The 23,620-nt window shown below is 35.6% G+C and overlaps 1 protein-coding gene and 1 pseudogene across 2 annotated transcripts; both read right to left on the reverse strand.

Annotated features, from left to right (window-relative positions):
• Positions 1–1,051: 1,051 nt before the first annotated feature.
• LOC112717178 (uncharacterized) lies at positions 1,052–18,708 on the reverse strand. Of its 2 annotated transcripts, none has more exons than XM_025769280.3 (17): positions 18,346–18,708; positions 17,530–17,728; positions 16,236–16,544; positions 15,880–15,969; positions 13,622–14,095; positions 13,380–13,487; positions 11,899–12,032; positions 11,679–11,808; positions 9,091–9,457; positions 8,505–8,992; positions 8,194–8,373; positions 7,953–8,111; positions 6,666–6,740; positions 3,790–3,907; positions 3,445–3,596; positions 2,328–2,543; positions 1,052–1,803 (listed from the first exon to the last, which is right to left on the reverse strand). In XM_025769280.3, the coding sequence occupies exons 1-17, from the start codon at positions 18,552–18,554 to the stop codon at positions 1,168–1,170; spliced, it is 4,044 nt and encodes a 1,347-aa protein (XP_025625065.1). In that variant the 5' UTR covers positions 18,555–18,708; the 3' UTR covers positions 1,052–1,167. The 2 variants fall into 2 exon arrangements, with proteins under 2 accessions (XP_025625065.1, XP_025625067.1); XM_025769282.2 differs by having other exon boundaries at positions 17,530–17,690; positions 18,346–18,705.
• Positions 18,709–21,048: 2,340 nt separating this feature from the next.
• LOC112718096 (65-kDa microtubule-associated protein 7-like) lies at positions 21,049–23,419 on the reverse strand (annotated as a pseudogene).
• Between the last annotated feature and the right edge of the window lie 201 nt (positions 23,420–23,620).

A 23,620-nucleotide genomic window follows, 5' to 3' on the forward strand; every position in this document is an offset into this window, starting at 1 on the left:
AAAATATCTAAAATATAATAAAAAATATTCAAAACATAATAAAAAAATATCTAAAATCATTTAAAAAATCTAAATTCTACAAAAAGAAGAAGGAAAAAGAACATTAATATAAAAAATATCCAAAATCTAATAAAAAAATACTTGAATCGTAACAAAAAAAACATTTAAAATTAAAAAAAAATGAAATATCCAAAAATTATTTAAAAAAGAACATTTGAACACTAAAAAAAGACACATTTAAAATTATTTAAAAAAATCATAAAAAATCCAAAAAAAATCATAAAAACAAAAAAAATTCTAAAATCTAAAAAAAAGAAACATCCAAAATTAATAAAATAAATCATCCAGAACCAAAATAATAAGAAGATCTTGCGTGCGGAGATGGAGAGGAGGTCGCGGCTAGAAACTATTCCAATGATGTGGCGAAGCACGGCGTCCTTTTGGTCGTCCTTTTAATATATCTAATTAGCCTTTTAATTAGATAAATCATAAAAGAATTGTGTCAATTAGTCACTTGAATTGACATAGCATAATAATAAAAAATTATAAAACTACCAATACATTAAAAGGCTATCTTGTTATATATATTTATATTAAACTTATACGAGAATATAAAGTAAAGGATTAATAAGTAATTATCCAAATCTAAGAATTTAAAAATCGAATACTTTGATTTTTCAGAGTTCAAAATACATGAAACAATCTCCAATGTTTATCTTTATTAAACAATATAATCTCCTTCCAATTCGCTTAACATTTCTCAGAGTTTAAAAATATCAAAACAATGCTGAAAAAAAATTGAAAATTTCAAAACAGTCATTTTGGTTAAATAGATCAAATTAGAAGACTGTATTGTCTAAAAGAGATAAACATTATAGACTATTTTGTATATTTTAAAATTTAAAAGATTAAAATATCTGATATTAAATCTCAGAAATTAATTTGAATAATTAATCAAAAATATTCAATTAGATAAGTAATAAGAAAATTATACCAATTAATCATTTAAGTTGATGTGACATGATAATAAAAAGTTAAAAGATTACGGATGTATTGAAAGAGTTAGTCTCTGTTTTCATATATTATAAATAGATGGTATGAGTTTCATGAGATTAGCCTCGAGAAAAGACATGGAGGCACATGGTTTTCCATGACCAAATTCGGATATCACCTGTACATTTGATATTGAGAATTAATGTCTTGGAAAACAACCTCCAAAGAGGCTAAATCTATGTCAAAACCAGAACTCTGCTCTGCATACTGCACATATAGATGCTCTTTAGGAGAAGTAGGAAAGGGGAGAATTTCAGATATCTCAGGTAAATCTGGTCTAGGTGGAGAAAATATTTCTGTCTTCTTCATAGTGTAGTAGATATCAGCTACAAGAAGCCACGCCAGATCAGGATCAATAGATGCAAGCCCATGGAGGGCATTCAGAGAAGCCTTGCGGAGTCCAATAACGCTGCTACAAGCTATCCCTACAACTAGACCGCTTACTTTCTTCAGAACAAGTTGTAATGCTGGGGCGCTTCTCTTATTTTGGCACAAATCTGCAATCATGTTAAGCAGTGCAATCTGAACCTTGATATAGGAAGTCTCAGCCAGTGAATCCTCTGAAGTCATGGTACTGCTTCTATAAGGAAGTAGTAAAGGGGTCTTTTCCTTGAAATAGGACTTCTGAAATGAGGATGTGGTAAGAAGTTTCCAAAAGTGCTTCCCATCAGTTTGGAAACGTCGTGTGAAGAAATCTCCTCCACAGATTTGCACCAGCTTGCTGATAACATTCAAACATCTTCTGACAGCCTGTCAAAAATGAGTTGCATTCAATAAGTATCTTTAATGCAGTTAAGAATCAACTGTGATTGAAAGGGTTAGTTGCGTTACTGGGCCACTGGTTGAACAGTGTGACCCGGATATAAATGAAATAAATATTTAAGTTATATGATGGAACGCATGGCAATTGCCAAAGTACGACGCTTAACAAGAAAAAGGTCCATGAATGACTCCCAGTTTCAAGAATTTTTGAAAAAACCCAGCTTGATCGAGCAGAAGCGACGGCATGGTCGTCCAATTTGATCCTTCGGCAGTTCGGCCAGTCCGTTGTCAAAATATGATAGTTCGTCTGGGTTTGACCAACTTTGACCAGTTATATGCATTCCCGGTCTAATTGCAAAACTGAACCAGACCACCAACTGGGTCAGCAGTTTCCAGTTTGAACTAGCCATTTAACAACTGACTTCAGGTCATCATTTACACCCAGATATGGATGACAGAATTGAAAACCTAATGTTAATGAGGAGAAAAAAAAATTCAGAGGGACTGCTCACCACTGGGTTCCTGTTCTGAATACAAGTTACCAGGAATGGCCATATTTTATTCATTGCTGGTAGCAGCCTATTTTCATCAACACCTTCTTTAGTAGCGTCCAAAGAATCCTTCAACTGATACAACGATAGTGACTGTAGCATTTCTTCTGTTGCTTCTCTAATTTCTCTTTCATGTTTATATGTTGCTTCAACTTTTGCTAATGCTAACATGGCATCCTAAAACCAGAAAAGATCCAAATAGCAACACGGGAAATAAAGATAAATTGATTGTTTTAATTGAACTCCCAAAATAATCAATCATTATCAAAGAAAAGAGTAAAAGACATCATTATATATTTATCAAAGAAAACAATAACTGACAAGCATTTTCCAACACTTGCCATTTGTGTCAACATCTGCATTGTAATAACCCGATGTTTATGGAATATCTATCGACTACCAAATATATTCATCATCCCTGTAATATTTGTTGGATTGCTCACGAGTGTTCATATCTTGCCTAGTTCTGCAAGTTCCTTTACTTTCTTAAGGCCTGGATAACTAATTACTATCAATGATGCTAATTAATTAACTAATGATTCCCTTGTAGACTTAAATTGTAACTATAAAGGGGATAGGGTGAGGTTTCATGCACATTTTTCTTGCTAAAATATTCTTTTTCTTTACTCATTTATAAAATATATTTTGTTATTCTTAAAACTTGAACCCAAGACCAATCATTAGAAGAGCAACATACTTATTATCTTGACTAATTTCACTTTTTTTTATTATTGATACACATTTGATTTAAAAAAAAAAGTGAATTAATCCATTAGTAGGCATTAAGGCAATCAATAATCTTTACTTATTTTCGCCATCGCTAATTTCCTCTTCCACACCTTACTTTGTAATTTGTAGCTGTCAATGTCCATCACAACTTTAGACCTTTTATCTATGTTTTCTGGTTAACACAACTCAAACAGTCATAGCAGCATCAATGTCTACCAATTAGTGAAAAATCAACAAAACTGCTTCCAAAATCCAAAATGATAAGAATAATACACTTATAATTCCCATAAACTACGTCAAATGCAATAAATTGAAGTGATAAAGCATTTCAATTTCAACAAAATGATACCTCAATTATATCCAGGGAAGCCAAACATATCTCTTGCTTGTATGAAGCCAGAAGAGGGGTTGCAGCAGTAACACATGAACCAGCAATAGAACCAACTGTTTGTCTATATCTTCTAGAATCATTTAACTTGAATAAGATTATCTCGCACTGATCTACAAGCAACGACTTCAATCAGTAAGAATCAAGGATCAACCATTGTTACTATAAAAAAAAATCCACTAGTAACTGCTACTAATTGAAGGAATTATTTTGTATTTAGGTTACAACGCAGAATTCAACATCAAGTTTTAATGAGAACTATAAAAATTAAAACAGCAATCTTATAGGTGGGTTCTGAATCTGAACCTTGTGAGGTTTCTTCTGCAGTTGAGATTACAGACTTGACATGTAAGGCAAGTGACTCTGCCTGTGGGGGCAATTCACAAGCTTCACGTTTTGAAGCCCTGGCAACTTCACTTACAGCCTGAAATCAAAGACAAGTATTGGTATCAGAATTAAGTGTTTTTTTATTGTTTTACTTTTACCCATTCAGAGAGATACATGCTGAAGGGAAGTATAATGGCTTAACACTCAGAAACAGCTCTAGCATTGTGAGTACTATTCTGAACATTAGTAAACGGCAGGTGAGGGAGCTGGTGCTGGAATATGCAATATGGGAACCAATACAGTCCATCTCTCACTGATATAGTGATATGTCACAAGGAGAAGATCCCTAGTTGCCTGTGATTTGACTAAGTAATTGTAAGGCCAGAATTCAAAGAAACAGTGATTATCTAGGGATACCGTAATAAATTTTTAGTAATTTTAGGGTCATAAATCACATTATTTAGTTTTAAAAGATAAGGAGAACGAATATTGAAATGTCCAACAGGAGAAATGCACAGACCTTGGCCAAATCCAACATGGTGCTGATCAGAACCATGGTAAGGAAAGGCATGCTACATAAGATTTGAGTACTGTGGAATAGCAAGAGCTGTAGCTCCTGAATCTGGATACTATGACGAATTGATCACAGATTCAGGTATGGCTATTAATGCCACATAGTTGAAACCGGAATTGGAAGGAGTAGAAACCCTAGAAGGAGCAAGCTGAGAATGTGCATGGTAATGTGATGATGCAATGTAGAATGCATGGATTATATGGAGATGTACATATATAATGAGGTTCATAATCATAGTAAGCTTGAATAAATGCAGGGGAAGTAGAGAAGTAGATTGCAGAAGAAGGTGGAGATGAAGGACAGGTATAACAGCTGTTACGAAGCTAATAACTTAATAGGCTACCTAGAATACTACTAATTAGATGGTGACTAGTCTATCAGCTGTCTAGCCTTGCTTCTGCTTGCTGTAACTTCTTTAGCAATAAAATGAGGAGTATCTGAAGGCTGGTGTTCTCCAATATGCATATTGATAGAAACAGGTTGGTTTGTTCTTTTTTAGCATAGTTTAGCAGGTTTAGGGGCGGTAGTGCTAGTCCTAGTGGCTGCCTATAAATACTAGTGGTTAGTTAATTTTCAATTCAGTTAGAAAATTCTGTGAAGTTTGTTAGTTCAGGAGAGGAAAAATTCTCTCCACAATGTACTCCAATGAGGAATTGTGATTTGCAATCCCTAGTTCATCAATAAAATCCCCTAATTCTGCTATATCCCTGATCCTATCAACTGGTATCAGAAGTCCACGGATCCTGGAAGCTTGTGATGAATGGTACAACCATGATCGCAGAAAGTGGAAGGGAGAATGGATGCAATGGAATCATGATTTGACCGCTTTGAGGACCTGCGCCGCGCGCTGCAGGAGATGCTGCAGAGGATCGATGCGCAAATGGATTCCATGGAGCAGGGTGTTCCGATCCGTCACAAACGGAGTTCTCCGGCATCGCACCAGGCCGTCGGTGGCTCGCATCAGAGCAGTGGAGAAAACTGGAACTCCTGATTTTTTGCGGTGAGGACACGATGACTTGGACCGAGCATATGGAGCAGTTCTTGCTCAAAGCGGTGCCGGAGGAGGAATGGCTCGCGGTGGCGACGTTCGCCATGGAAAGCCGCGCGTTCACGTGGTTCCAGTGGTGGGAGGCAACCGCACCGACGCTGCAGTGGCAGTCCCTCCGAATGGTGTTACCACGTCACTTCCAACCTGAACGGTTGCAAAGTCCCTATCAATCGCTGTTGAGGCTGAGACAAACAGGCACCGTGTGGAACTTCGTTGATCAGTTTGTGCCGCACGCACGTCCTCTGCGAGGTCTGGCTCCAAAATTGCTGATTGACTTGTTTTTGAGTGGGTTGAAGCCTGAGGTGAGTGAGGAGTGCAGGCTGTTCTTGTTCCAGACCGTGGATGAGTTGATGGAGTTGGCGCAGAAGGTAGAGAATCGTAACATGGCACTGCGGGCTGCTCCTGGCCACAGTGTGGGTACGCATATGACAACTTCGTTACTAACAAGCCGATACTTGCAGCAGCGGCGACGGGTCCGGCAAGCAAGGGTGCGGAATCAGGGGTGGAGCCTCCGAAACGGCAGGGAGTGTGGCACCTTAGCAATGAGGAGTACAAAGCTAAACGTGCACGAAGCGAATGCTTTTCCCGTGATAAACCATACTCAGCAGAGCATGTGTGCAAGCACAAGGAATTCAAATTGCTGGTTATGGAACCTAAGGCTGAAGAGGGGGGGTTGGTTGGAGCATGAAGCCGTCCCAGAGGCAATGGAGCAATTGGAGCTCCTTTCCAGAGTTCCACCTTGAGGACAAGGTGGTTGTCCAGCGGGCAGAGTAACGGTAGAAACAGGTTTGTTTGTTCTTTTTGAGCTAGTTTAGCAGCTTTGGGGACAGTAGTGCTAGTCCTAGTGGCTATCTATAAATACCAGTGGTTAGTTAGTTTTCAATTCAGTTAGAAAATTCTGTGAAGTTTGTTAGTTCAGGAGAGGAAAAATTCTCTCCACAGTTGGTAGTTCCAACAGTGTACTCCAATGAGGGATTGTGATTTGTAATCCCTAGTTCATCAATAAAATCCCTTTAATTCTGCTAGATCCCTGATCCTATCACATATAAAATTACAATTGTGAATGGTGACTCCTAGTAAGAATTCTCATGAGAAGCCCACACCACCAAAAGAATAAAGCGGCGAAGAATGAGGACATCTAAATAAATACAGTAAATAAGTAATGAGAAGTGAGAACACAATTTCACAATAAGAAATGTAGGCACACAGAGAGGGAACAAGTTAGCAACACACCTTCAAGAATGGAATTGTTAAATCAGGATGCTGATGTCTAGCTAGTATTTCAAGTTCCACTGAGACAGCATGCATCTGTTAAATTGCAAATCATGAGACCATAGAACTGTAATCAATAAAGTTTAAGCATGTCAGACAGCAATTCCTTACCTTTTACAACTATAAGCACAAGAGGAACACATGATTTCATAAATAATCTCTAAATAAATGCAATCACAAACATTTCCCAATACAGATTGAGCATTGTTTATATAATCAACCTTTGCCAGATTTTTTTTCTTTTCGGATAAAAAAAAACTTTCTTGGATATTTTGAACAAAACAAAAAGAACAAAACAATGGAACATTGAAAAGATTGGATACTTGACATTTTTCCACTTTGCGTTCCTAAATGGTCACTCATCGAGCAATATGTATGACCGAACCCCAGGGTTGAGAGTAAAGACAAAATCTTAAACAACCCCCATGGGGATGGTTTCAGAGTTTAGGAAGAACTTTTGTTCAAGTTTGGATTTCAATATAGTAATCCATCTCTTCATGGAAGTAGTGTATCTACATCCTACTATATCAGTGATAATACTGCCAGAGGGTCATCTTCCGCTTTCCTTGAGCACCTGCTCAACCTATGTTAGAATATCTTTAGGATATTATAGATTTAAATCTAAGTATGCCTCATATTGATTTTATGTTTATTTAATTTGATATTAGGTTTATTTCATTATTACAATAAATACGCACTCCTCATCATACATCATATTGATATACATCTAAATATACAATATATTTCTAGGTTACCATCACAAATTCTAACAACCTAAACTCTGAATTCTCTCAGATCTTGCAAATATGCACTAGATTTTGGTCTTAGGTTCAGAAATTTCCTGATGGTTTCTAAGCACCTATTTCAACTGAAGTACACTACGCATCATCTTCATGGAGCATAACCAAAATGGATACAGCTAAGGCCTAAGGATATTCAAACACAACTGGCCTTTGGACTAAAGCTTTCAACAAGATATGGACCAAATCTTATATAGAACCCACAGTAATATATATACGCAGTTGGAGCTCTGCTGTACACAGGACCTGAAATTTCATTTAGTATGAACATGCCCTGACAGTTTACTTAGAACACTAGACATGAACTAGTGAAAAAGTTAAAAGGCCAACAAACTTGTACTTCACCCCCGAACTAAGCACATTGAACCTAGTCTCTCTGTCAGGGAAAGGGTATTCCAGAACAATGCACTAATTGCCTTAAAACAGTACTAAGAGGAGATAATCATACCGGTTCATCCAGTAGAGGCAATATCTTGTGAGCCACTCCAATGTAGGAAAGTATGGATGCTAGCACATTTGGAACACGATGATTAAGGTCCAAATGACGCAACTGTCGACATATTGAATCAATCACGTAATCTGCATTTTCCAAAACTAACTGTCCAACCTACATAAAGACTTATTTAGTAAGTTAACATCCATGGAAAAAGGTCTAAAATGTAAATCAAGATTATCATGGACAAACCAACCATTGGATAGCCAGACATGTCAGAAACTACATGCAAGACAGAATCTGCAGAATTTTTGACATGGAAATTTGGAGAACTGAGATTTTCCAGCAGCAAATAAAGAGAAGTATGAAGAAAACCGCTTGTAGCAAAATCTCTTCCAAGGCAGAGATTGAAGATTCCGATTCCGTCAATAATAACCTATTACGCAAATCACAAGGAAGATATCATGGAGGTTACAGTAATCTACTTTAGAGGATATGAACATGGTAATATCATCAAATGGATGAGAATAAACATGCCATGTCAGCTTCAGGGAAAAAGTGTCTTACCTCATGTAGCATAGCAACATCCTGAAAGAAGTATAGACTAATATCTTCAACTGGAACATTAAGGTCCATGTCAGCTACTCTGCACTCAAGTGGTAAATTCCACACCTCAGCAGACAAATACTCATGTAAGATCCCACCAATGCAATCAACCAAACAACTCCTTATGACTTTATCCTTTGGCATGTTCCACAAAGATTCAGAAAATGTACAATCAAGTTTGTAAGACTGAGGCTGGACTCCTCTTTTAGTAGATCTATGGAACATTCTAGAAAAACCATTGATTGCTTGATCTGATAGACCAAATATAATCTCATTGAGCATGCACACAGCTGTGCTTGCTTGCCGCAATAACTGTCCTGAACCAGTCCTGTCATACCACAACTGCCAGCTTTCTTTATTGTACTCTTTCAAACGGAGCTCAGAAACCAATTTACGGAAGTAACCAAGAAGGGTCTCAGTCACATGTGACAGAAGCCCTTCACTTCTATCTATCAATGACACAAGATGATAATAGACTCAGTAGATGTCATAGTAAAACACTCTCAGAGCAACAGGAGGAGAAAAAACACACTGAATTCAGAATCACCTGCCATTAAAGATAAACCAACGAGTCGGAGAATCCCAGCAAGCAGCTTGTATAGTTTAGGACTACCAACATAACTAAACCAAGGGGGCATATGAGGAAGTTCATAGTTCTTCTGGGGAGTTTTCAGAGGTTCTTGTATACTGTTTTCTTCAATAAGGCTAAACTTCGAGGATTCATATAAACCAGAATTTATACGAGGAAGTCCATAGTTGAAGAAACTAGCTCCAGACTTCAACTCAGTAATGGAGGGAAGGTATCCCATTGTTGATGATCTACTTGTTGAAATGAGTGTACCAAGTGAACCAGAAAAAACTGAATTATGGCTTAGACAAGTTGCAAACACATCTAGGAATCTAGCAGCTCCCACCTGATCGCTTTTCAGGTATAAGAAATAAGAAATTTCCATGGAAAATAAATCAGAAAAGACTTTACTATGACTAAACTAAAGATGTGTAAAACAGATAAATAAAAGGCATCATGTTCTATCTGATCTCTCTTCTAATATGGGAGTATGAGAAGCATGTGATAACAAAGGCCAAACAACCTGGATTATATACAAGTAACATGTATACTATTATACTATATTCTCTAGGTTGAACAAGTGTTAGTCTTATCACCTGAGTACATTATTGAGAGTTATTGAGCTGAGCTTATGCTAGTTATAACGAAAGGTAACCTGATTTTTCAGAATTAATAGACACACAAGTTATTGGGCTGGGTTATACTAGTTATAGCTAAGGCCGCATTTGTTGTGTGTATCTTTTAATACATAGACAGAGACATAAACACTAAAGACATAGACACATTAAGACACAAATTTTTAAATTTGTTTGGTATACAAGTACAAGATAGAAGACACAAATCATAATCTTGTTAAATTTCAATATTACCCTTATTGTAAATTATTATCAGTACCACCACTACACAATTACCATCTCAACCAAACCACCACCATTAACAATCAGCCACCATCTCAATCAAAAACAAACCAATAACAATCTAAAATTAAATAACAAATTTAATCCAACAAATATCAACAAAAAAAATCAATCCAACAAAATTAATACAAAATTATTTTAACAAAACTTAACCAAAATTCAAACAAATAAAAAATTAAATTATACAAAAACAAAAAAAATGGTGAGAGAAGGGAGAACAGATCTGGAACATGGTGACAGAAGGGAAAACAGATCTGGAAACACGGTGTGCGAGAGAATGGAGAACGGATCTGGAAACATGGTGACATAAGGGAGAACGGTGCGTAGATATGGATCGTCAATGAGATGTGAAGTAGAGGCAACAACTGCAAAAGGTGACGGCAGCGAAGAGACAACCGTGAAGAGCAAAAAAGAAGCAAGGGGGAGAAAAGGGAGGAAGGGATGGGGTGGTAGAGGTGATCTGAGTGGAAGAAAGGGAGGAGAGGAGGTGGTTTGGGTGGAAGAAAGGCGGTGGTGGTCTGGTGACAAGAAGAGAGGCGACGGTTATTTGGGTGGAAGGAAAGGAGGAAGAGAGGCAGCGGTGGCCGGAGTGGCAAGAAGAGAAGATTAGAGGTTAAAGAAACTCTCTGTGTTTTGGAAGTGGAAGGGATGAAAAGAGACAGAGAAAGGAGAAGGATTTGAAGGGTAATTTTGAAAAATTAATGTTAAAAATATTGTCTATGTCTCGAGATCAGTGTTCCACCCCTCAGTGCTATACACAAATTTTGTATCTCTATGTGCCTTTGTGTCTTCCCATGTCTACAAGAATTTTGTGTCTTACTAGCCAAACAGAGAACGAGTAGTCTTGGGTAGACACACCCACCAACCAAATGCACGCTAAAGGTATCCTGATTGGGGAGCCTTACTCCTTTGAGTACTTTCAAAGTCAAGGCTTTATGCTCCCAATAAATGATTCTCTTTGGCGTGTTTATCTGTGAGTTGTGAATAAAATCAATAACACCTCCTCCTGACAGCATACCCAGCATTAACAAACAAGAGAAGTTACAAACAACCCATATCACAGCACAAACACTTCAATAAATAAAGCACATAGTAGTTGGAAGCTGTTAGAATGATAGGTACAGTTTGAAACCCTTGGTAAAATATGATCTACCTCAGCCCACATGAGTTTGTTAAGAGGGATAGTAGAAAGGTAAAGAGAAAACAAAACGAGGAAGAAGGAAAATAAATTCACTGGAGGAGTCATATAATGATGATCCTCAAATACTTATGCCTACAGTGATTATATAAACCTTGTCCCCTTGAGCCTAGTGTATTTACTTAGCATGCACTATTAATCTCATTCTCAATACCATAACACTTTCCCAATTACCTAGTTTTCCTAGTTCTTTAACTTACCCCAACATAAAAGAAAAACTTTTGACAATCAAAAGTTTCCTAAATCAGTATCATGAAAGTGGATCTACCAAACAAAGCCCTATTCCAATGTCAATGATACAGATGTCCTGTCATTAATTTATCTTTCCATGTTAAACTTACCACTTTGTAACACAAGATTCATATTAGGTTCTTCCGTTTATTACATGTGGGTTACTGACACAGACATGCGTATTTAGGGAAACAGAAACATATAATATAGGAAGAACATACAGGAGACTGGAGATGATCCACCAACAGATGAGGACCAGAATAAAATATTATTGTTAGTAACTGCTGAGCATGTAATACTGCAAGTGACTCCTCATTTCCAAGGATCATTTTGGGAAGCTTTTCAAGGTGCCTGCATTAGGAATAAATAATATTGCGGAATTAGAAAAAAGAAAAAAGGAGTCTGTTATCAGAATATGTATTTGTGCACAAATAGAAGCACCTGATAAATATCTCTGTAGCATCATGTTCTATAAGAGCTTTTGAATGTTGTGAGAAAAATAACGAATCAAGGAAATCTTGAGCAGTTAAAGACACATCATCAGAGTCATCCACAACTAAGGAACATAAGCACTCCTGAATAATTACCAAAACAAATTAAAATAAAACCAATTAACAACAGAAGATTAACAATAAAATACTCTAAAAGCCAAACACAATAAACTAAGATCGGAAGGGTAGGAGTGAAGCAAATAACCATGAAAAGAAAATGAATTACCTCGACAGAATTGTTTATGAAATTTCCATAAACACGACTATAAAAATTATCAAATGACTCTAATACAATCACTAGATTAAATAACCTTTTGATGAAGAAATTAAAAAAAATAATGAGCTTTTTTTGAAAACACACTACCCAGATGATGGAACATGAAGTCACATTGTATCAAACACATGAAATGAATGTGTTTGTAAACAATATTCAAATAGAAAATTGGGATAGAAAAGAAAGGTAAATCGAGTGAAAGAAGAATTCTTAATAAGAATAGCTAAACAGATTTAGATGTACATTCCCCAATGTATTGGACCAAAAAATTGAAACCAAAGATAACCCATGCCCTGTCAATCCCCTATTCCTCTACTGACCAATGAGATAGACATGGATAAAACAAGCTATCAAAGAGTGGATATCTTTTCCATGATTGAGTGTTGCTGGCTAGAGAATTTTACTGTTCTCAATAGAAGATGAAATTTATTATTGCAAAGGAAACAATATAGATAGAGAATCAAAAGACAAAAGCAAAAGAACTAATTTGGACCCCAAAGCTCATCCTATGGTCAAATACTTCATTTGGATAGATATCCTTAACATAATACCAATAATATTTTTGGTGGTTTGGAGGCCACATAAGACTATTTTCTTTGATGTGTGTTATGTAGGGTGAATTCAGAATCAATATCACATTTGTTTTATGCATTGTCATGTGGCCTACTTTGCCAACATTTCGTTTGCCATCTTTGGGGAGTGTTTGGTGTGCCATACCACAGTAGTTGTTTGACTAATTTTTCTTGCTTGAGGGAGAACATAGGAAGCCAAATCTTTGAGGCATGTGCCATATAAGCCATTATTTGGAGTATTTGGTTGGAGCATATTTCTCACATCTCACTTGGTAGATTTTTAGACATGCATGTTTCGTGGAAAAGTATTACACATTTGGCCTCTATTTGGTGTAAAAAACCCATGACAATTTTTTGAGGAACTTCTTCTCAAGACATGTCAAGTTTGGAAACTATGCCTAAAATAAGTTTTTTCTATTGTTTGTTTTTTTCTATTGAGGGTATCTTGAAGGGTAGACTATTATGAATATTAAGACTCACTGGAGCAAGTTTCAGAACATATGTTAATTATAGGAAAAACATATGGATGGCACATTGTCACAAACCTAACAAACAGTAGTTCCAGATAAGCAGTTCAGAGCTCACCAAAAACATCAGTCTACTCTCCCCCAGTGTGTGACAGCATTCCAGTAAGAGTCCTCTTATGGCATCAACAAGTCCTTTTCTCAACTTATGTGAAGGGTGAATACAGATCTGAGATTCGATGGTTTCATTGGTCAGTTAAAACATTAAATCACTATCATATCTAACTACAAAGAAAGCACTGAAACTCTAGATTCTGCCGAACACTAAAAATGTTAAGGAAATTAACAACAATAAAGCCTTACATGTGGAAAGGTTGCAGACAACAGCTTTTTTACATGTGCTGATGTTTTCTGCACCCAATCTTTTGTTCGATTCACATGAAAGGACGAGTTCTCCCTGTAAGGATCAGTACTCTCCATTACTTGAAGTTGACTTCGTGTGCAAGGGATTTTCCTTGACTCAACACTTCCATCCTCCTCAGCTTTTATCTTAATGCTATCTTTAATTGGCAAATGACGAAGCTCCCTCAAAAGAGAACTACTGGATTTAAGACCATTTGAATCAAAGTTTGAAGTCACTTCATTATCCATGGCAAATGCATTAGCATCATCCTGAAGAACTAACATAAGAAACTCTGCTAAACCTCTAATCGCTTGCTCAATAGCTTCCATGCTTCCAGCTGCCCCACTAATCATTGTTTTTGCACCATGCAAGACTTTAGCAAATTGACTAACAACACCGGGTAAAAAGAAGGCTAATGCATCTGCAGAACCAACCTGCATAAGTAGGCCAATAAAATAAATTGATTATATAAATAAAATAAGATAGAGAAAGGCTGGCAAAAAATGTAGAAAAGAAAAAATTGGCTCTGAAGGGATCACCAATCCCTTTGTCCAAAAAATAAAGTGACCAACCACAGCACCAAAAACACAACAAAAATTACCCAATTATGATAGGCTACAATTCTAGTTCACAATACTCCTTTTTTTTCCCATTTGATTAAAGATGAATACCAATATGATGAAGAGAAGAATAACTACAGAAGATAGGAGGATACTCTTTAGTATGGGTACGAGAAGTGACTGCAAGGTATATTCAGCATGCTATGCACACCCTGGCACGAAGACATTCGGACGCAAGCGCACATGCATGCACACATGCAAAAAGTATTGGCTAAGATCGGAACACAGTATAGCTTTGATGCATCTTTTAGTAAGTACAAAGTTTAATACAAAATGAAGAAGTATTAATGAATTAAAGTGACGTATAGGAAAAGCTATAGACAGCAAAGGCACTCTTTATATTGCTAATTAGTATATAATCCTAATTCAAACTGATGACTACCCGTGGTTCATAGATCACATTAGTGCTTCATAGAGTTATATGATGTTCATTTTAAGTGGTTCAGCTAGCCTGAAAGCTGTTACATACCTTGGAGAGAGAGAGAATGCTGACTCAGCAGCAAAGGGAAGAAAATAATCCCTTTACTACCTTATCATTATTCGAGAAGAAGCAATAAAGAAAAGGGAGGAATAATAGGCAGGAGAAATGTGTAATCATAAGTGACAATAATTGAGTGACAATAATTGATGATTGGATTAGTCAGATGAGAGAATCAAGGAGGCGTAATCGTTGGAGTTGAATGCTAATTATGATAATTAATTTGAGAGAAGGCAATAAAAGGAGGAGCTGATTAGGTGAGAGGCAGGAAAAGACTTGGAAAGGCCTAGGCTAGGAGAGAAGAGGACTCTCGAAATTCCTCTGCTATCATTTTCTATTCTATTGTAATTTCTGCATTTTCATTCAATAAATACCAGTTTTAACAAAAGCATATGATTTTATAGATGCAAGAAAGGCAAAGTCAAATTGAAATTTTTAACATTTCAAGAATTTTTTATGCTTACAGTTATAATGGAATAAAATATCTTTTGTTCTGGATATGCTTTTTAGCCCTAAAACATGCATCTGACTGACATCAAATTAATCACTAAAACATTGTTTATGTCCATCAGAGCCCCAAAATTTAAATGTGAACTTATGTCAGTTCTTTAACTATTTTGACACCAAATAAGTCCCTAGAAATTCAAATGCGGTATCACTCTGGTCACTGAAGAGTGAAGAATATATGTAACATCAAGCAAGTCTTCGGGGGAAAAAAAATCGAACTTCATCTAAAAGAGGGAGATCAAGTAAATGTCACATGTATCTTTCAAGGACCAAAGTGATGTCATGTTAATGAAGGAACTTATGATGTCAAAAACTTTTAGGAATTAAAGTGATATCATAGGTGAATTTCAATAACTTATTTGATAATGTGAGACTCAGGGCCTAGTTGATATCACATGAATCTTTTATGGACCAAGATGTTTATTTACTCAAAATTTTTTCCTTCTCTTTGTTTCACTAATTAACTTGTTTGTGCACCACCTCCCCCCTCTATTACCTTATTTTTGAGCAAATACTAACTCTCCTTTGAGATCTATGAATTCTCTTCAAAAGAAATAAATAAATTTAAAAAATAACTATCATAACCTTCCCAAATAACCTGTCCTAAAATTACCTTAGCAACCAGTACCCGCAGAGTTTTGAAGGCTTCAATTCGAAGTCTTGCAGAGCCCTTTTGTCCCCTTGCAGCCTCTGTATCGGCAGCCTTTCATAAAACCAAATTGTTACTACAGACTAACAATATCAGGTAAGCAACTTTCAATAGCAAGAAGACAGGGAGGTTTGCATCTAGATCTCCAGTCTTGATCAATATATAACATAATGCACTTACAATTATGCACTTAGAATATAGTTTGGTTATTCTATTACAAAATGTAGCTAAAAGCCTAAGAACCATTTTGAAAGAACTGAACTGTGTTTCTCCAAGAAAATTAAACCAAAAACAAAACAAACAAAATTAAGTCAACATACTTTGAGAAGAAGTGAAAGCCAATGTCCAACAGCAGCTGATGCACTTTGAGATCGGAGAAATGCAAGTAAACATTCTTCTGAATCTGAACCAGATTTGAAACATTTATGATGGATTGCATCATTATGAAGGTCATCTGAAAGTGCAGGCATGCCAGAAATTTGTTTACATGAACAAGACACATCAGAACAGGGAGATAAACCCAAAAGCAGTGCCCTGAAACACAAAATAATTCCTTCACGAAACTCCTCTGAAGCCTCAGCAGGGGTAAGCAAGGCCCCATACGTTAACTTCTTTAATAGCACAACCATCTGTTAAAGAACATCACAATTGAGTTTCAATTTCATTTACTTTTCTTACACAAAACAACACAACACAGCAAGAGTCAGTTTAAATAGCTGCTCAAGGCTAATTTCGGTGGGCTATGTCAACATGGAAAATCAATATACTTTGGCTTAGCAAAAATACCTCAACAAAACATTTTTCCAAGCACTCACTTGTTCAGAGACTAAATGTCTGTTGCACTTAACTTTTAAAACCATTTCACTATGATGAAATTATCCAGAAGTTCAAATCATAGCAAGTTTGCAAAGCAGTGTAAAGAAGCATTATAACGGATCACTTAAACAAACCATGAGCTGAAACCACAGAAAGGCATATCTAATTGCATGAATATTTTCATTTGTTCTCAATTTTATGCTATAAAAATAATTAGAGATAATTCAATCTTGAGCATTATGATTGTAATACAATTTGTCGTGCTTTAGCTTCAGGGATTGAAATTAAAAAATAAAATGCTTTCATGGATTAATAGAGTAGGCTAGGGAGTCTCAGCTAGGCTTAGAGAAAAGTATGAATAGAAGCAACTTCCTAGGATGACAGCTGTACCAGCTGTAACTAATTTAACAGTGAAAGGTCCAAACTACCACTGTGGTAGCTCCCTCCCCACCCAACCCCCAACCCCCCCCCCCCAAAAAAAAAAAAGGCTACCATTCTCTTTATATAAACAGAGAAGACACTCAATTGAGTCAATAAACACAATTTAGAGAAATATCTCTTCTCGCTTTCTCTCTCTACTCTGTCTTTTCAGTTCTGTATTAGGAATTTTCCGTTTATGCGAAGTGAACAAAACACGTGCCCTAGATTCTTTTTTTTTTTCTTTTCTCCTAACGTTGAAAGTTCGTCATTACACATTTGACACACTACTTCTAATTAAGCCAATTTAAAGTAAATTAAATTCCAAAAGCAATATTTCATATTTTGTATAGAATCCAGACCACAGGCCAATCCACCTACCTGTTCCACAGACATCAAACAGCACTTCCTCAGAAGCTCTTGCAAACAGTTAACTACACCTTCAGCCACACTATCACTCACTTTCAGGGTTGAGTTTGGAATATCTGACATAGTAAACTTTTCTTGAGAATCAACTTTCTGAGTAGATCTGCATTGAATTGCTGCATCGAGAAGCAAAAGTAATGGAAACAAAGTGTAGCTGAAAGAAGAGAGACAAAACGAAAATTAACACCGTAAAATAAAGTAGGCATCAAATAATCACAAGAAGCAATCCTATAAATTCCAAAATTTCAAAACAGGATTCATTTGCCAAAGCAGCTAAATAAAAATACAGACAACGAAAAACATAAGGATAACCGCATTTTCCTACTGGGTGGGACTAGGTAAATGACTGAACTACATTACTGTGTCCTATTATAAACTATGTGTCACCAGAGTATTATTAGTTTGCATGCAACTTGGTTTCTTTACCTTCCAAGTTATTTTCACCAGTGAGGTTCATAGTACCTTGGTTCGCTCATTTACGATTACATTGCGTAATAAATTCTCCGTCCTAAATACCGCAAACCCAATGCTTTCTAAGGGAATATTTGTAATCTGATAACGAAAGGTAGCAAACTATGTGCTAAAACAATAGAATTCGTTATTAATTAGACATTTGTTTCCTGGGTAAAATGGGGTTGCAGAGTGAATTGTGACAAGTATTTAGCTATCGATACTACTACCGGTAGTTCATCAGATATTCATGGATGATAAAGTTATCATATTTGCAGAGAATGTAAAATAAATAAATAGTGAAGGGAAGTCGATACATACTCGAAGAAGGGCTGCAAATTGGAGGGAGAAGAAGTCTGAAGGAAGTGAAGGAGGTGAGTGATAGGAGCGTGGGCGTGAGTGACAGTGTGAGGGTTCTGCAAAAGCTGCAGAAGTTGCAAGGACAATGATTTCAAGCGTTGGAACGTAGCGCTTCTCAGAGGATCATTTTCCACTGCAGGATTGTATAAAATATCTTCCTCCATTTCCATCGCGAACCCTAGTGTCTAGTGAGTGAGTCCCTCGAGTCTGACGGTTCCAAGGGCCAAGTCGCGGGGCTGCCAAGCGTTCTCCGGCTCCACCAACGCAATCGTTCTGAGCATTCTCAACTCTTCTGTTTTCTTTATATATATATATATATATATTAAAAACTAATGCGGAGATAATTTTATGTATAAAAATCGTTAATTAATTTAAATAATTACACTAAGTTCCACCTATGTATATATATTGTGCTGTTTTGTTTTCCTTTGAAATTTTTACTAAATGGTCAAAGTATCCTCAAATGTCAAATCTGTTTTTTTTTTTTTTTTGGACTTGAAATGTCAAATCTGTTTAATTCACCCATATAATATATTTGTGAGAAAACATATAAGGCAAAAAAAAGTTAGACCCATTAAAACATTTTATATAAGTCTGGCTTAAAAAAGGCCCAAAATATTTCTATACCAAAAAAGCCCAAAACATTTTGACATAAGGCAATAAAAATGTTAGATTCATTAAAACACATTTTCATGTGATTCTGTGTTTAAAATAAAAGCTCATAACTTTGTTTTTTTTCTTGATGATTGTAGTTTCAAACTTTCAATCTAAAGGTTCTATGCTATCTTTAAAAAAAAATTGAATGTTACAAATACTTATTTTACACTTTTTTTTAAATTTATACGTTATTAGATGACTTTATTTTATTCCATATTGAACGTGAATCAATATTTGACTTAATTAAGGGATAGAATATTATTATTAAAATTATTTTTTTATTACGGTTATTTTGAATTTTTATGAAAGATGTTTAAAAGCGGATTTTCCTGAGAAGAAATTTATTTTTCTACATTGAAATTTATGTTTTATTTAAATTTAAACTATAAGGATTTACTTCTCAATCAAAAGTAACAGTGGACATGCGAAACGAATAAGAAATAAGAATTTTAACTCAGGGACAAAAACACATCTCTATTTTTTGTTGATAGCCTAAAATGATGGTCTACGCGGACAGTAGGGATAAAAACAAGTAACTTCTTATTTTTTGGTTTATTGGATTTGTAAGATCTCAATCAGTGAAGTTGATTTTGTTTGTACCAATAAGAATGTATAATCTGCTTTAGAGTAATATAGGAGGTTCGTGTGTACAAAGTCACAATGAGGCGCGTAAGGACGGATTTTCACCCTGAACTCGAACTGGTCCGGCTAGAGAACTCGCCATGCCCTACAAGAGAACCCGTCCCAGAGCGGGTACCCACATATTCGAGTAGAAATGTCATTTCTAACACCCCTCAAATAAAAAGTTCTATAACTTTTAATAAAATTTTAATAAACATATTGGATAAATAAATTCTTAACAAATTTTATTATAACACAAATTAATTCTTTTTATGGAGAAATCAATCCATTTTGAAAACCATAAAAATTTATTGAAAATTAAAGTATTTGATTTTTTATTTAAGGACTAATATAGGTATTTACTCAAAACTTAAAAAGCAAAAGGTAAAATTAGAATATTTAAAGCTTACAAGTGGTTAACAAATAACAATAATACCATACACTTAAATTTTGATATTGACTTTCTAAGAGTGTCTCTCAGCTTTATTGAAGTTTGGTATGTTTGCCGTGATATGAAATCTACAAATCTAACCCTTAAATTTATGATTTTTCATTTTAAATCTTTTAAATATACTAATTGAATCCTCTCACTTATTTTACGATGAAATAAAAAAATTATACCAAGAATTTCTACCCATAGATTTGCATTGAAATTTTTATAACTCAAAAAAACTGAAAGTCCGATTTGTTAGTGACAAATTCGAAAAAATTAATCTCCATATCAGAAGAAAACACCTATCTTATCCATGACCATGCATAGCACACACATTACGTCCATATCTAAAAAAATCAACCCCATACATACTGAGCCAATTACTGTATTACTGAAATAAACGCTCTTGATTGCAAGTCTGAGATTGATAAAAACTTTCATGCTGAGTGCAATGCACATTACAAAGCATAGTTTTCCTAAAACAAAAAATAATGAATCAAATGATCTCTGTTCCCGCTTTAGATATGAAATGATATCCATATGCTTTAGACACATGGAATACAATAAAACGAAACTCATAAGTCACAACATATAGAATGTAATGCTGCGCCTATAAATATTTTTAACATCCAACTATCCAAGTCCAACTAAATTGGAAAGAGGTGAAGAAAATGCTGAAATTGAAACTGAAATTGAACGTGCGAATAACGCAAATAAAAAAACACACTTAAAGACACTTGGTTAAACTTGGTTACAATGACTTGTTCATCTAGCATTTATGGTCTAACGGTCAAAGTCAAACACTATATATTATTACCATAACCCTCTCTCTACAATTAAAGGAGTCCCATTCCTCAAGTATCCCTACCAAGTATCAACACACTTCGGGGAAAACTTTCGTTCTTCCATAGCATAAACACCCTAGTTCTAGTCCTCAATGTCAGTTAACATTGTCCATGTACATATATATATCAATCTCAGCTTTTTATACAAACAAATTACTAGTGTACAATCCATCTGATCTCATATTCACAAGGTTCTGAGCCTGGTTCTTGCTCTCGATAATGTTGTTACAGATACCCAAGAAAATATTAAGCCTACTCCTGCACAAGTGAAAAAGTGTCAGCATATTTAAATATATTTCCAATACTGTATATTGTTGGCAAAACCATAGCTCTAGCTTACAATGATTTATATTATACAATTGGTAACCACAACCTACCATTTTTTGTTTCTTTCTTCTTTTTAGTTAGAGCTGGGGAGGAGACTCAGGCTCTGAACCACAATGCGAAGTATATGATGACATCGAATCTTCCTTCGATATAGCTACGAAGTTCAAAGGTGCAGTGGACAATCTTCTCATTTCCTTAAAATATCCATTCTGGCGGCCAGAGTAGGAACGAGGTGTAAGTAGATCGGATGATCCACCACACTAACAGAGTTACGGCGAGTGTAGGAGGCATAGAAGAACCATTGCCGTTTGCTCGATACCCATTTGTCTTCCTAAAGCTGTTACTTTTGCGTGGACTAGGTTTAGACCCATACATGGCTTCCTTTTGATTAAGGAGTAGATCATGCAGCTTCTTTTGGTCCTGCAAGATTCAAGAAAATACATAATAAATGTTTTACAAATTGTGAAACAAAAATTAAAAAAAAACTATTTTTTTAATTGGTATCTTGTGAAATACGTAAGCAGATTAACTGGTCAAAACATAAGTTATTCACAGATCAATTTGTGGAGGAAAAGCATAATTATACCATTTTTTATACCCCAAAAGATAATGCATAGAGGAAATACAGATAAACAGGTAAACCTACCCTGCATCGTCTCTTTTCTTCTTCTTTCAGTTGTCTGGTAAGCTTATAATCATCCAAAATTGACACCAAGCGTACCTACAAATAGTATCACAATTAGATTTAGCTTCCATCAAAGAACATGGTGGTAATTTAAAAAAACAAAAAACAATAACAATAACAAAACAGAAAAACTAGAAACATTTAAGACCACTTCAAAGCTCACCCCATCATATAGAAAATGAGTCTTGTTTTCATCTTCCCAGATTAATGTTTTATTTATAAGATTGTCAACCATTGCTGCAAAGAGAACAAAACTATTACACAGGTTCAAATGGAACTCTTGATAAACATACACGGGATTTCATTAATTAAGGCAATACCTGGAATTTTGCTTACAGTAACTCTGGCTCGCTCTGCCCGTTTAAGGCTAATGTGGGCACCTCTCCCAGCATTGTACCGATTGTCATCCTGAAATTCATTGAGATTACTTTTAGAGTTGAGAGAAAACACAATATTTATTCAAACCAAAAGACTTGAAGTCCATAGTCAAATGGATAACTAATTCATGCCTTTAGTTAGTAGTAATATAGTATCCTAATTGGCAGTACTGCCCGAATAAAAATAATGCATTGTAGTTGCCACATCAGATCAATTAAGTATGAGTTGAACAAGATTATAACAAATAAGAAAGGGCCAAAAGCTGGATAAGAAAAGGAGAAAGTATGAACAGTATGAAAATTTTTATGATTCTGAAATTTTTGTCCCACTCCAACCTTTTTCTCTTTTTCACTCCAATATCACTTTAATTCACTTAAAAATATAGTAAGTTTTACTGTGGATTACTGGATTGCACAAGTTGCATTGACTCCATGCAAGAATCTCCCTTGAATTTAAATGAAAAATGAGGGCCAATACCCAATAAGATATCAATATAGAATGCCACCATATACAATGAAACACAAGTTCGAAAAAACAAATAACAACAAAGTATTTAAGCAGGAAAATGAAAAGGCAAAACCCTGGCTGGCTGTATCCTATCAGGGTGTTTATGAATCTTGTAGAACAGAAGTTCAGGCTTACTTGATTATATTCATCAAGCCAATTCTCCTCTTCACAGGCAGAAAGCCACTTATCAATCCTATCTGTTATTTCTCTTCTGCTCAAAGCTTCCTCTTTTACCTTTAGTATCTGTGCTTCAATGTTAGCTAATAGTTCAGATGGATCAACTAGACCTGCATGGGATCAGAAAATTCAGTAATGTGAGCTCTTCCTAGGAAATTCCAAACAAAACCAGATTTGCCTAAGTCGCTGAGTTATGATACATAACAGAAAATTAATCTATAAAAGCAACAGGGAACAGGGAACATACCCGAATCTATTAATGCACTGGCTTTTTCAGCAGCAGTACTAATATCGGGTTCAATATGAGTCAGTCTGCAAATTTCCTCTAACTCTGACCTTTCTTAAAAACAAGTTCTTTCATTCTGCTTGCTTTAGTTTGGTGAGCCTTTCCACTTCTGCTGAAGCCTGCAAAATGACATTTAATTTGGTTCAAACATAAAAAAAAATGGGGGTGGGGGTAAAAATCACAAATATTTACTCTCTATCATCTCTGTTGAAAGAACACCGTGGTATCTGTATCTGCAGACCAAAAAAAGTAACTTAAAAACTATCTCTCCTTTGATGATCCATCAATCCAAGTTCAAATAGTTGAGCAACAACATCCCT

The sequence above is a fragment of the Arachis hypogaea genome, chromosome 10 (genome assembly GCF_003086295.3).
Source record: "Arachis hypogaea cultivar Tifrunner chromosome 10, arahy.Tifrunner.gnm2.J5K5, whole genome shotgun sequence".
Classification (NCBI taxonomy): domain Eukaryota; kingdom Viridiplantae; phylum Streptophyta; class Magnoliopsida; order Fabales; family Fabaceae; genus Arachis; species Arachis hypogaea.